General features: G+C 29.1%; 1 protein-coding gene across 25 annotated transcripts in view; it reads left to right on the forward strand.

Moving 5' to 3' along the window:
* LOC132304111 (uncharacterized) overlaps positions 1-14586 on the forward strand; it is a 159289-nt gene extending 144703 nt beyond the window's left edge. For 20 of the 25 annotated variants that reach the window (XM_059801636.1, XM_059801645.1, XM_059801653.1 and 17 more), the window contains 8 exons: positions 968-1396; positions 2479-2907; positions 6106-6471; positions 11992-12603; positions 12780-12923; positions 13100-13186; positions 13363-13566; positions 14281-14586. In XM_059801636.1, the coding sequence (XP_059657619.1) occupies positions 968-1396; positions 2479-2907; positions 6106-6471; positions 11992-12603; positions 12780-12923; positions 13100-13186; positions 13363-13527 (2232 nt within the window). In that variant the 3' untranslated portion in view covers positions 13528-13566; positions 14281-14586. Of the gene's footprint in view, positions 1-967; positions 1397-2478; positions 2908-6105; positions 6472-11991; positions 12604-12779; positions 12924-13099; positions 13187-13362; positions 13599-14280 lie in introns of those variants that run through there. The other 5 variants (XR_009481508.1, XM_059801639.1, XM_059801652.1 and 2 more) reach the window with 5 other exon arrangements.
* Positions 14587-14608: the final 22 nt, after the last annotated feature.

Consider the following 14608-nt stretch of genomic DNA (forward strand, 5'->3'; position numbering starts at 1 on the left):
TTTTCCTATTATGTTTATTTAAATTTATATATTCAATTGCAATTTTAAAATGGATATAAGTTGAATCTAGATCAAATAAAAATATTCTAATCTCAGATAAAATAGCATATTAAAATGGATATTCAAAAAACAGAGCATGATTTCTCTCTAAATGTAATTCAGAATCAAAATATTACTTGGGTTTTTTAATTCCTGAGACTAGTAGGCTCCTAAATGAGAAAGCAGCCCAAGAAGAGCTGGATTGTGCTTCATTTGTTTGAAAAATAATAATAAACCTATGTGATTGTGCTTCATTTGTTTGAAAAATATAAGATAACAAGACCACTTGTTTTTACTGGAAACAAGTTTTATTTTAATATAAGATAGAAGTTTTATTTTAATATTTTATAGATTCGCATCACATTACTACCATGCATTTATTAGCATAATTTGGTAAACTAACTTTCCTATTATGTTTATTCAAATTTTTGTATTCAATTGCAATTTTAAAGTGGATATAAGTTTAATCTATATCAAAAAAAAATATTCTAATCTCAGATTAAAATAGCATATTAAAATGGATATTACAAAAACAGAGCATAATTTCTTTCTAAATCTAACTCAAAAATAAGAAAATAGTCATAGCAGAAGCAAAGAATTACTTGGGTTTTTTTTAATTCCAATAGGCTCCTTCCGCTCCTAAATGAGAAAGCAACCCAAGAATAGCTGGATTGTGCTTCGTTTGTTTGAAAAATAGTAATAAAACCATTTAGTTTCTTAAAATACTTTTTTTCCCAAGAGTACACTAGTTTTTACTGGAAAACAAATTAGGGAAAAAAGAAAAAAATAACTATAGTTGACTTCTCATGCAGCGTTCATAATTTTCATTTTAAAATAGTAGGAGCCAAATGTTGCAAAATTTACTAATAATAACTGAATAGGTGGATTCTTGGCTACAAATGTAACATTATAGTAATGAATTTTGCAGGTTGCATTCCCTGCCCTGGAGGAACTAGAGATTAGAGAATTAGAAAGCCTTACAGCGATATGGGAAGGCCAATCCCAATCACTCCAAGTGAAGGAAGCACAAAATTCCTTTCAAAGCCTAAGGTCCATGAAAGTATGGAATTGTGATAAATTGGTGAATGTGATTGCCTCCAATGTGCTCCCAAGCTTACAGAAGCTAGAAAAACTTTTTGTCTACAGATGTTATTCAGTGGAAGGGATAGTTGAAGTTGAAAGGGGACAATTAGGAGAAGAAGATGTAGTGCATGATGAGATCGTTGTCTTCTCTCAATTGAAGTATTTGAAACTTTATTTCTTGCCAAACCTCACAAGTTTCACTCATGAATCCAAAGAAGAAGGAGAAACAGTGGATCAAATCATTCCCAGAGTGGAAGCTCTCTTCAACCACAAGGTATGTAAATAGCTCTTTATTAAGTTTTTCTATACAATTACCATCCAACACAAAGTCATTAATTAACTCCCAAGATTGTATATTAATTAAGTTCTCTTCAACCAAAAGCTATTGGCCTCTCTCCTCTATCATCTTTTTTTTTTTTTACTCAAAAAACAAAGTCTATAATATGGTAAAGTAATTGTATTTAAACAACAAAAATAAAATACGGTAAAGTAAATTGATATAAATTGATAGTAGAAATATAAATTGATAACCAAATTAGTACTTAATTGATAAAATAGGATTATTATTTTAATTGGTAACTTATTTCATTATCTAATTTATAAATCAATGATTTGACGATCCAAACCCTGTACTCATTAAGAGTATTAATTCTTTTTCCAAATTTAATGTGATACGTAAGAGTTTATTGGAAAGAAAATCTAAATTTACGGTGATACGTAACATTGGAAAGAATAGAAGGAAACATGTTTTTTTAGAAACTCTTTAATATTTTTTATATTAATTAATAAATATATAATTTACGGAAAGAAATTCTAAATTTATGTTGATACATAGAAGTACCATTGAAAAGAAAACAGAAGGAACATGTTTTATAGAAACTCTTTAATATAATTTGTCTTTAAATAGAATTATTTTTTAGATGGTAACTTATTTTATTATTTTATTATCTAATTTATAAATAAATGATTTTAAAATTTAGCTCCTCTTTTCTTACTTTTTTTCTTCCTACTCAAGTTAGGGTACTATTTTTCTCTCCAATTTTTATTTTCGGTAGAGTACTATTTTATTATCTGTTTTATTAAAAAAAAAAACTCATGCATTAAAAAAATCTATTAGTTATTTATTTTAACTCCAGGTTTAGAGTTGATGGCTTGTGTTTACGGCTAAGGATTTTCTTTCTCCAAATTTGGATTTGGATGGGTTGTGCTATGCAACTTAATCTATATACATTTCCTATAATAAAAAAAACAGAGAGCTTAAGCTAAAAAAATATAATTGTTGCAAAATTTACTAATAATAACTGAATAGGTGGATTCTTGGCTACAAATGTAACATTATAGTAATGAATTTTGCAGGTTGCATTCCCTGCCCTGGAGAAACTAAATATTATAAATTTAGAAAGCCTTACAGCGATATGGGAAGGCCAATCCCAATCACTCCAAGTGAAGGAAGCACAAATTTCCTTTCAAAGCCTAAGGTCCATGCGTGTATGTGAATGTCATAAATTGGTGAATGTGATTGCCTCCAATGTGCTCCCAAGCTTGCAGAAGCTAGAAAAACTTGAAGTCTCCGAATGTGATTCAGTGGAAGAGATAGTTGCAGTTGAAAGGGGACAATTGGAAAAAGAAGATATAGTGCATGATGAAATCATCGTCTTCCCTCAATTGAAGTATTTGAAACTTAAAGACTTGAAAAACCTCAAAAGTTTCACTCTTGGATCCAAAGAATATGAAGAAACAGTGGATCAAATCATTCCCAGAGTGGAAGCTCTCTTCAACCACAAGGTATGTAAATAGCTCTCTATTAAGTTTTTCTATACAATTACCATCCAACACAGAGTCATTAATTAACTCCCAAGATTATATATTAATTAAGCTCTCTTCAACCAAAAGCTATTGGCCTCTCTCCTCTATCATCTTTTTTTTTTTTTACTCAAAAAACAAAGTCTATAATATGGTAAAGTAATTGTATTTAAACAACAAAAATATTGTGGGTACATGACTTCACTTCTTTAATAATTAATATATAACTAAAAAATGCAAATGAAACAACTTATTTCTTCTTCCCCCTCTCACATGAAAGGTCACACATTTAATTAATAGGTGGGCGAGAGTGGTTTGTATGTTATTAACTTATTACCTATCAACAAATTATATCATCTCATCAACACTTACTAGCCACTTTATTTTCTTCTAAAAATATATATATATTTTTAATTAGTATCAAATTAGGAAGTTTCTCGGACTAAAATATGACATTCCCGAATAAAATTTAAGTTCAATATTTTTAATTTACCCAATTTTTTTTTTTTTTCCTAACAAGAAGGAAAGAGAACAAGAAAGTAAGGCAAAACAGGAAAATAAGAATCAATGGCAGAAACAGGCCATGTGGGCCAAGTGTCCCACTCAAGGTCACTCGAACTGCTTCTCAAAGCCCATTGACTATGGAGATGGGCTGGTTTGTTTGAGGACCAACGAGCCCACAAGAGAGTGAAATCTGGATGGGCAGCAGCCAACAAGAGCTTTATGTCTTTATACCACATGCGCACACACATATATTCAATCAGGAGACACTTGTCTACAATATATATATATATATATATATATATATATATATATATATATGCAACTACTCTCTAACACATGAAGCATACATGTTTGCACACTACGTATAATTATATATGTATATATAATTAGAGATATTCCAGTCATTTTTATATTCTTAGAAATTTTATTTTAACTAGAAAAAACGCACGTGAAATTTTTTTGTTATAAAAAGATTGAAAAAGTTCGCCACTCAAACCAAAAGCAAAACAATGAAATTGTTTCTCTTGAATTAACTGGTCTTATTCTTTTGTTTGACCCCTTCCATCTAAACCCTGTACTCATCAACATGTAAGAGCATTAATTCAAATTTTATGTGATATGTAGGAGTTTATTGAAAAGAAAATCTAAATTTACCGTAATACGTAGAAGTAAATTGAAAAGAAAATAGAAGGGAAAATGTTTTTTAGAAAATCTTTAATTATTTTTATATTAATTAATAAATATATAATTAATGGAAAGAAAATCTAAATTTTATTGAAAAGAAAACAGAAGGAAACATGTCTTATAGAAACTCTTTAATATAATTTATTATTTTAAATGGTAATTTATTTTATTATTTTATTATCTAATTTATAAATCAATGGTTTTAAATTCTTTAACCTATTTTGTAGTAGAAATATAAATTGATAACCAAATTAGTGCTTAATTGATAAAATAGGATTATTATTTTAATTTGTAACTTATTTTATTATTTTATTATCTAATTCATAAATCAATGATTTGACGATCCAAACTGTACTCATCAAGAGTATTAATTCTTTTTTCAAATTTAATGTGATACGTAAGAGTTTATTGGAAAGAAAATCTAAATTTACGGTGATACGTAAGAGTTTATTGGAAAGAAAATCTAAATTTACGGTGATACGTAAGAGTTTATTGGAAAGAAAATCTAAATTTACGGTGATACGTAACATTGGAAAGAATAGAAGGAAACATGTTTGTTTAGAAACTTTTTAATATTTTTTATATTAATTAATAAATATATAATTTACGGAAAGAAAGTCTAAATTTATGTTGATACATAGAAGTACCATTGAAAAGAAAACAGAAGGAACATGTTTTATAGAAACTCTTTAATATAATTTGTCTTTAAATAGAATTATTATTTTAGATGGTAACTTATTTTATTATTTTATTATCTAATTTATAAATAAATGATTTTAAAATTTTTAACTTATGTTGTGGTAGAAATCTAAATTGAAAACCAAATTAGTACTTAGCACAGATAAAATCCTAAATAAAATAATATTATTGTTTTAATTGGTAAGTTATTTTATTATTGAATTTATAAATCAATGATTTGAAATTCTTGACACCCTTGTACTTTTAATAATAGTATAAATATTTATAAATGCGCATCACATTACTACCATGCCACGTGCATTTATTAGCATAATTTCTTAAGCTAAATTTTCCTATTATGTTTATTCAAATTTGTATATTCAATTGCAATTTTAAAATGGATATAAGTTGAATCTAGATCAAATAAAAATATTCTAATCTCAGATAAAATAGCATATTAAAATGGATATTCCAAAAACAGAGCATAATTTCTCTCTAAATGTAATTAAGAATCAAAATTTTACTTGGGTTTTTTTAATTCCAAAGACTAGTAGGCTCCTAAATGAGAAAGCAGCCCAAGAAGAGCTGGATTGTGCTTCATTTGTTTGAATAATAATAATAAACCTATGTGATTGTGCTTCATTTGTTTGAAAAATATAAGATAACAAGACCACTTGTTTTTACTGGAAACCAGTTTTATTTTAATATAAGATAGAAGTTTTATTTTAATATTTATAGATGCGCATCACATTACTACCATGCATTTATTAGCATAATTTCATAAATTAACTTATCCTATTATGTTTATTCAAATTTATATATTCAATTGCAATTTTAAAATGGATATAAGTTTAATCTATATCAAAAAAAAATATTCTAATCTCAGATTAAAATAGCATATTAAAATGGATATTACAAAAACAGAGCATAATTACTTTCTAAATCTAACTCAAAAATAAGAGAATAGTCATAGCAGAAGCAAAGAATTACTTGGGTTTTTTAATTCCAATAGGCTCCTTCCGCTTCTAAATGAGAAAGCAGCCCAAGACTAGCTGGATTGTGCTTCATTTGTTTGAAAAATAGTAATAAAACCATTTAGTTTCTTAAAATACTTTTTTTCCCAAGAGTACACTAGTTTTTACTGGAAAACAAATTAGGGAAAAAAGAAAAAAATAACTATAGTTGACTTCTCATGCAGCGTTCATAATTTTAATTTTAAAATAGTAGGAGCCAAATGTTGCAAAATTTACTAATAATAACTGAATAGGTGGATTCTTGGCTACAAATGTAACATTATTGTAATGAATTTTGCAGGTTGCATTTCCTGTCTTGGAGGAACTAGATATTGGCAGATTGGAAAGCCTTACAGCGATATGGGAAGGCCAATCCCAATCACTCATAGTGAAGGAAGCACAAGTTTCCTTTCAAAGCCTAAGGTCCATGACAGTAGGGGGATGTGAGAAATTGGTGAATGTGATTGCCTCCAATGTGCTCCCAAGCTTACAAAAGCTAGAAAAACTTAAAGTCTCCGAATGTGATTCAGTGAAAGAGATATTTGCAGTTGAAAGGGGACAATTAGGAGAAAAAGATGGAGTGCATGACGAGATCACTGTCTTCCCTCAATTAAAGTATTTGGAACTTGAAGAGTTGCCCAGAGTAGAAACCCTCTTCAACCACAAGGTATGTACATAGATTCATTAACTCCCATGACGTCACTTCTTTAATAATTAATGTATAAGATTTACTGACTAAAAAATGTAAATGAAACAACTTATTTCCTCTTCCTCATCCCACATGAAAAGTTGCCCATTTAATTAAATTTCCACTGGGACTATAATAACTTATCAAAAAATGAAAAGAAGAAGAAGAAAAACGATGTGAATGAAAAATTATCGTGCCTTTTCTATTTTTATGCATGCTTACCTATAAATACTTTTTATTCATTCTACAATTTTACCTTTTATGCCCACGATGTATTAAGTTTTTCCAAGGTTCGTTTGTTTGGATGAAAAATTATGATGAAAAGTGATAGTGAAAGAAAAAAAAAATCAAGTTTCCATCATCTATTTGATTAGCAAGAATATTTTTGAAGAAAATTGTGAGAAAATATTATTTTGCTAGTTTGGATAGTATGAAGAAAACAGAAAATGATTAAATTTACCAAAACACCTTTCTAATTTCAAATGCTAATAAAATAAATAAATTTATGTTATATGAATACTTTTTATATTCAATTATTCATTTTAGTAAAGAAATAATAAAATATGAATTATTAATTATTAATTTTTTATTTGTTGGTCGACGTAAACAATAATGTACTCTTCACTCGTTTTGAATAAAATTTTATGAGCTAATATATAACAAGGTTTAGTAATTGTTTTCTTAGCAAGCCATCACTGGACTCACCACCACCATGTAGTATGTACACTAATCAGAAAAAAAATATAATTCATATAGAGTTACCGCTTGTCATTAATCTATTGAATACTTAATTTATTAATATATATATATAAATTTTTTGCATCACAAATGAATAGGTATTCGGTGCACCGTGCATTGAGCACATCACTGTCATTTGTGTTGTACAAGCATGGTGCGCGTACAACACGCATAGATATGAACATGTCATTATTGCGCAGTGCACCGAGAACATTATATATTTTCTCATCAGAAAGAAGGTTTTTGCAAAAATTTCTAAAATTAGATCTTCCATTATTTACCCAAAAAAAAAATTTAAATCTTCCATTAGCTTTTATATTCTTTTCAATCTTTGTGCATGCTTTTACACCAATCAGATTAGAACTGCATTTATTAGCAAAAAAGTTTTACACTTTTCTACTAAACTTTATTTATTTATTTTTATTTAATTTTATTTTAGAAAAAAAAAAAAACTTTATTTTTATTGTTATTCAAAAAATAGAAATGTGGACTTCAAACTCTGAAAGCCGAATGGGTCCAAACCCCATCTCTTATTGTGCCTTACAAGCCCACCATTCCAACAGAAAAGGTTGGCCCAATGGTCCCACTAGAATGCCGCCATTATTTTGGTTGGAATGGCCCAAGAAGCATTTTTAAAATTAATTTACATTTAATTAAAAATAAAATGTCATATTAAGAAGCGCTCCACAGTATTTTTGTTTTATTGACTTTTTATCTACATATTTCTCTAATATGGAAATATTCCCCAAACACAAAATTGCGAAGAATTTTTTTTTTTTTTTTTTTTTCTAGAATTAGAAAAGTCATTAAATTTTTAATAGTGAAAAAATGGATGAAGAAATACGTCTTACTATGTCGTTTTCAACCATGTAAGTCTTTTAGGTTAAAATTTAGCTCCTCTTTTCTTACTTTTCTTTTTTCTACTCAAGTTAGGATACTATTTTTCTCTCCAATTTTTATTTTTGGTAGAGTACTATTTTATTATATGTTTTATTAAAAAAAAAACAAAAAAAAAACTCATGCAATAAAAAAATCTATTAGTTATTTATTTTAACTCCAGGTTTAGAGTTGATGACTTGTGTTTACGGCTAAGGATTTTCTTTCTCCAAATTTGGATTTGGATGGGTTGTGCTATGCAACTTAATCTATATACATGTCCTATATATATATATAAAAAAAAAAAAACACACACACACACACAGCTTAAGCTAAAGCAATCAATTTTGTTTTTGGGAAAAAATAAATTTCCAGAAATTTAAAGAAATCATTTTCTTGAAAACCTATAAAATTACAATTACTATGAAATTTTTATTTATTTTTGGATGTTACCAAACACACTCAAAAACCTTGAAGAATGATGTTAACTAACACCCATGTATCCTAGTGCAAAATTTCACTATTTCAACACCAAGTGATATTATAAATGTGTTACATTCCGCTGTATAACCTAATGAGCCACAATTAGTTGACATATTCACAAATTGAAAGGATGCTTGTTATTGCAAATTGAATACTTAATTGTGGCTTATAAATGCATATGCTTGTTAACAAACAAACAAACAAACAAAAAAAATTGCATGAGGTTCAAAACAGTACATTGGTTGAAAATATTGGGAAAGACACACTTAATGACATTGTTTAACTCATATTTTAATATCAAAGTTATAACTTAGTGATACTATCCAATCAGAAAACAATATTACCTTTTGTATATCTAAATTAACAATTTTTAGATCACAATATGATTTGAAAGGTGAATTTATTATTCTCTTGATGAACATTTGTGTACAACTTTAATTCAATTTAGTTTTTTTTTTCTCTGATGGCTAGATTAGGCTTCCATGAGGTGACGTCATCTGCTAGAGAACCCTAAGGCAGAACCTTTTTTTCTTTTTTCAAACAACAAAATTCATGATTTTGCAACCGGTGAAAGACGTTGGTTTAGTTTTACGTGATTTTTTTGTTTCTAAAATATTTATTTTCCTATTTTTTAATTCAATTTCCTTATTATGGATATTTACATAATTTTATTTCAATAATCAATGGGTTAATTCTCCATCAGTCAAATAGGGTAAGCTACAATAACTAATAAACAAGATATCTGAGCACATCACTGTCATTCGTGTAGTACAAGCGCGTGCACATGTACAACACATCCGGACACGGACGGTCATGATTGCCCTGTACACCGACCACATTGTATATTTTCTCATAACCAAAAAACAAAAAAAAAATTGCGAAAGTTTTTCCAACAGGCTTGCCGACGATTCTATTATAACCTTAATTATATACTAACATATCATATTAATATGTTGTTATTATTTTTTTTCAAAAAGATTACAAATCTCATTCTATTAAACACAAACATGTCAATATGTCAACAGACAAACCACACCGCATTTCATGCAACCACCCGCATACACAGTATGTTTCAAACTTTCATTCAAACAGGTGTTTATATATATTAAATTAGAGATCTTCCATTAGCTTCTATATTCTTCTTAATCTTTGTATTTGATTTTATATCTATTAGGACCATCTTAACATGCAATTTTTACACTTTTCTACTTATCTTTAGTTAAACAATAAAGATTTGGACTTAAAACTCTTAAAGCCAAATGGCACAAATCCCATCTCTAATTCGGCTTTAAAAATACATCTCAAGATCACAACTCTTAGTCTCTTATTCAAATTTCTATATTTAATTGCAATATTAATTGAATGGGTAATTCTGCTTTAGAAGCCCACCATTCCGATAGAAATGGTGAAATGGTTAGCCCAATGGTTCCACTCGAATGCCATCCCATTATTTTTGTTGGCATTTTTTTAATTAATTTACATTTAAGCTCCATTTATTTGGGTATAAAATATTTTTTTATTTTTTGGTATTTAGTTGTCGTAAAAGTATTTTTTTTTTATTTATAAAGAAAAAATATATATTAAAATCTAACAAATATAACTTAACCTTTAATTTTCAACAAGTTATTCTACACTTGACACGTCTAGTCCAATGGAATCGACCTCAACCTCGACTTAGACCTCTGTTGAATAAGTAAAAATAAAAAAATATTTTATTGGAAAAGGAAAAATATTTTACCAGCCTTCATGTAAAATAAAATGTCATATTAAGAAGCAGTTACTCCACACTAATTTTGTTTTATTGATTTTTTTTTTTTTTGGTAAATAAATAAATAAAAATAAATAAATAAATCTCCTTTCATAAAATAAATACTTATCTGACAACAAGTATAAATGTTTTGATAATATAGATAAATTTTAAAGTTTGTGTAGTTATTTTTTTGGTTTAATGAAATTTTAATTTAATAAGTTCAAACAATGCAATAACCTTAATGAACCTTAGTAGGTAATAATTACTTTTAATAAAAAAGTAAGAATTAAATGATTTTTATTCTTAAAATACATTTGATTTGTGAATGTACTTAGTTTATTTGTAAAATATCACACCATATAGCTGAATCTTCATGCAGTGTTGATATTATCATTTTAAAATGGTAGGAATGGAATCTTATAATAAAATATACTAATAATATGCCCAGAAGTGTTGGATTCTTGACCACAAAATGTAATATATAAAATGAAATTTGCAGGTTTCATTACCCGGGAGAAACTGACTATTGAAAACCTACAAAACCTTACAGTAATATGGGTTGATCATTCGCAACCACTAGCTAGAGCAAGTGATGTCATTCACTTTGTTTTTGCCTTAAAAAGAATTTTCTCATTATTTTTTAATTACTTTCTAAATAAAATCGGATTCACTGTGCTTTCAGTGGGAGCCTGCTATCCAATCATAAAAGAAAACAATATTACCTTTTGCATACCTCAATTAACAATTTTTAGATCACACTATGATTTGAATGGTGAATTTATTATTCTCTTGATATTTGAATACTAACTTTCTAACTAAATGATTATTTTTCTCAAGTACAATATTTATCCTTTTAAATATGAAATAATCTTTTTAGTTTCTCCTCTCTCTCCAATCTTTGACCGGGCTAATTCTTAATCCCTTTCTAAATTTTTTTTCTGTCCATGAACCCATTTATCACTTGACTGACAAGTACATGTATTATATACCTACAATCTATAATCTTTCATTACATATTATCCTCCTCTTTTTTTCTTTTCTTTTTTTTTAATTTATTATTATTATTTGTTTACCAAGGCAAGAAGATTTCACTGCATATATAGAATTCAAACTCGCTGTAAAAGTATTAAATATTAATAATATATATTTTTTGGCACCAAAATATTAAAATTTACCTACTATAGAAATAATTAAAAATATATATATTAAGAAAACTCAACTTTTTTCACGGACTTTTCCAAAATTAGAAAATGGACACTTATTGAGGGATGGATGGAGTAACTCTAATTAATTATTACATATTTGAAAAACAGAAATCCAATTGATAATCTTAAAATTCGTTTGATTGTTTAATATTATTCTCAATTAGTCCTGCAATTTTTTGACATCAAAAGCATCATCATTGATTTCTAATGGAGACTGATATAGCATTACTCATTACTGCTTAGTTGAATCTCACCAAACATCACCTTGAGCTTTCAAAACTGACATAAATTTTATTTAAGCCTATATCTCTTAATTTCAAATTCACTCATTTATCTAAATTGACTATTACATTCTAATAAGTCTAATTTAGTGGGGTATTTGAGTTTGACCTTGTGCAATTTTTCCCGCATTAATTAAAATGAAATGGGATGTAATGAATTTTGCAGGTTAGTTTCCCAGCTTTGAAGAAATTGAAAATTACAAAATTGCAAAGTCTGGCAGTGATATGGGACAACCAATTATTCCTAGATTTGAGAGCACAAGTTTCGCAGCTAAGGTTTGTTATTGTTCAAGGATGTGAGAAACTAGTGAATGTAATTCCACCCAATGCATTCCCAACGGGGCTTATGGTGTTTCACAGCCTAAAATATTTGATACTTAGTAAATGCAACAGCCTGAGGTATGTATTCTCATTCTCAATAGCAAGAGGTCTCAAACAACTCAGAACGCTATGGGTTGTAGGATGTAGTGTGATGGAAGAAATAGTTAGAAGTGAAGGAGAAGGAGAAGAAGATGACATGGAGGAAATTGTGTTCTCTCAACTACAGGAACTGCGTTTGGATTATCTAAAAAACCTCACATGTTTTTGTGGGACAAATAATGCTTTTAAATTCCCATCCTTGGAGTGGGTTTATCTGGGGAAATGTCCCCAATTGCAGACATTCACAACCGGATGCTTAAGCACACCTAATAAATTAACAATTGATTATGAAGTCGGCGAGGGCAATGATGTTATCGACCTTAATGACTATGTGCAGCAGTTTGTTCGGAGAGAAAAGGTAACTGTAAAATGTCATGAATTTTTTAGTTAAAGATGATTTACGCATTATTTTTGCTGCATAGTAGTGGTAAACAATCTGCACTAGTTTCATTTAACTTTTGTCCAGGAATCACCACAACAAAAGACACTGCCAATGCTTTTCATATAACCCCCTTCTACTTCTGTTTGATTCAGGGACTAGCGGTGGATGAAAGTCCTGGTGATGGTGAAGGCGAAGACGATTATGATGATGGAACGGATGATGACGAAGGCGAAGACGATGGCAATGATGTTATCGACCTTAATGACTATGTGCAGCAGTTAGTTCGGAGAGAAAAGGTAACTGTAAAATGTCATGAATTTTTTAGTTAAAGATGATTTACGCATTATTTTTGCTGCATAGTAGTGGTAAACAATCTGCACTAGTTTCATTTAACTTTTGTCCAGGAATCACCACAACAAAAGACACTGCCAATGCTTTTCATATAACCCCCTTCTACTTCTGTTTGATTCAGGGACTAGCGGTGGATGAAAGTCCTGGTGATGATGAAGATGATGACGACCTTAATGACTATGTGCAGCAGTTTGTTCGGAGAGAAAAGGTAACTGTAAAATGTCATGAATTTTTTAGTTAAAGATGATTTACGCATTATTTTTGCTGCATAGTAGTGGTAAACAATCTGCACTAGTTTCATTTAACTTTTGTCCAGGAATCACCACAACAAAAGACACTGCCAATGCTTTTCATATAACCCCCTTCTACTTCTGTTTGATTCAGGGACTAGCGGTGGATGAAAGCGAAGACTATGACGAAGATTATGATTTCGGTGATGATGATGATGATTATGATTGTGATGATGATTTGGATGGTTTCATGTTGGGGATGGTGAGGAGGATGATGTATGGGCGACGACGACGACGACGACGAAACAAATCCTGGTGAAGCAAAAGAGGATACTTCCTGCTAAAAGCAGTAAAGAAGGTAACGCTTGTGACGTGCTTTTATAATGCAAGGTGCGTCTGATTGGAAAAAGTACATGTGGGAATCTCTTGTGACGTGCTTTTAGAATTTCAAATTGATTTTTTAGGATGTGAATTCATCTAAATTCTTTCAATAATGATTAGAGACAAGGACTCTTGTTACTTTTAAAAGCAACAAGGACTCTTTTGCAGGTATTTATCTCAATCACTAATTCCACGTCCCGTGAGTTATGTAGTCGGTAAAATAAAGTCTTATATCATTTTCCTTAAAATATATAATTCCACTCTCATTTAAAAGGAAATGACATTTATAACCCTAATTTCACAAGTCAAGAATTGTTTTTTGAAATTACACAACTACCCTTCTAAATATATGTTAATTACAGTTGAAGTTTTGAGCAAGTCAGGAAATCATCTATTACCAATAAAACAAATATAATGAACCATTATTTTATATTCTCTAGCGCATGGAAAATCTGCTCATCAATTCACATCCAGTTAATTCCAGTTAAAAAGTGAACCTTCAATTTTTTTTATCATTACTCTTTCATTTTTTGCAAATGGGAAATGGACTAATACTTTGCTCCATCACAAGTATACTTTGCAGTTATATATATTAATTGGGAGTTGCTGCTGCCTTTATGGTATTACTACTTCATTAGTACTCATAGCGTCCATTTTCTGTTTCTGGCTAAACAACCTCTATTCTTTGCAGGTGGGACTAAACTATTATATTCATCTCTGAAATATGAAGATGGTGATCCGATCCGATGACCGGGTTGTCTCCTACAATTGCCAAGAACATTTGTGGGGTTACAGAATTTGAACATATATATATATGACATTTCATTAATTACTTCCCTTCGTATATAGTTAATTGTGCTAAATTGTATTGACTTCAATTTGCTTACCCTGTTCCTTTTCTGCTTAAGTGTTGCTAGAAACCTATTTAGCTAGCTATGGTTGAACTATTATATGCATGTATTCAGTTTTATTGTTTAATACATTGGATTTTCACTCCTGAACTATTTTAATATATTTAT

The sequence above is a fragment of the Cornus florida genome, unplaced genomic scaffold (assembly GCF_030987335.1).
Source record: "Cornus florida cultivar Cherokee Brave unplaced genomic scaffold, ASM3098733v1 CherokeeBrave_3.0.0_Hap2_Chr04, whole genome shotgun sequence".
Classification (NCBI taxonomy): domain Eukaryota; kingdom Viridiplantae; phylum Streptophyta; class Magnoliopsida; order Cornales; family Cornaceae; genus Cornus; species Cornus florida.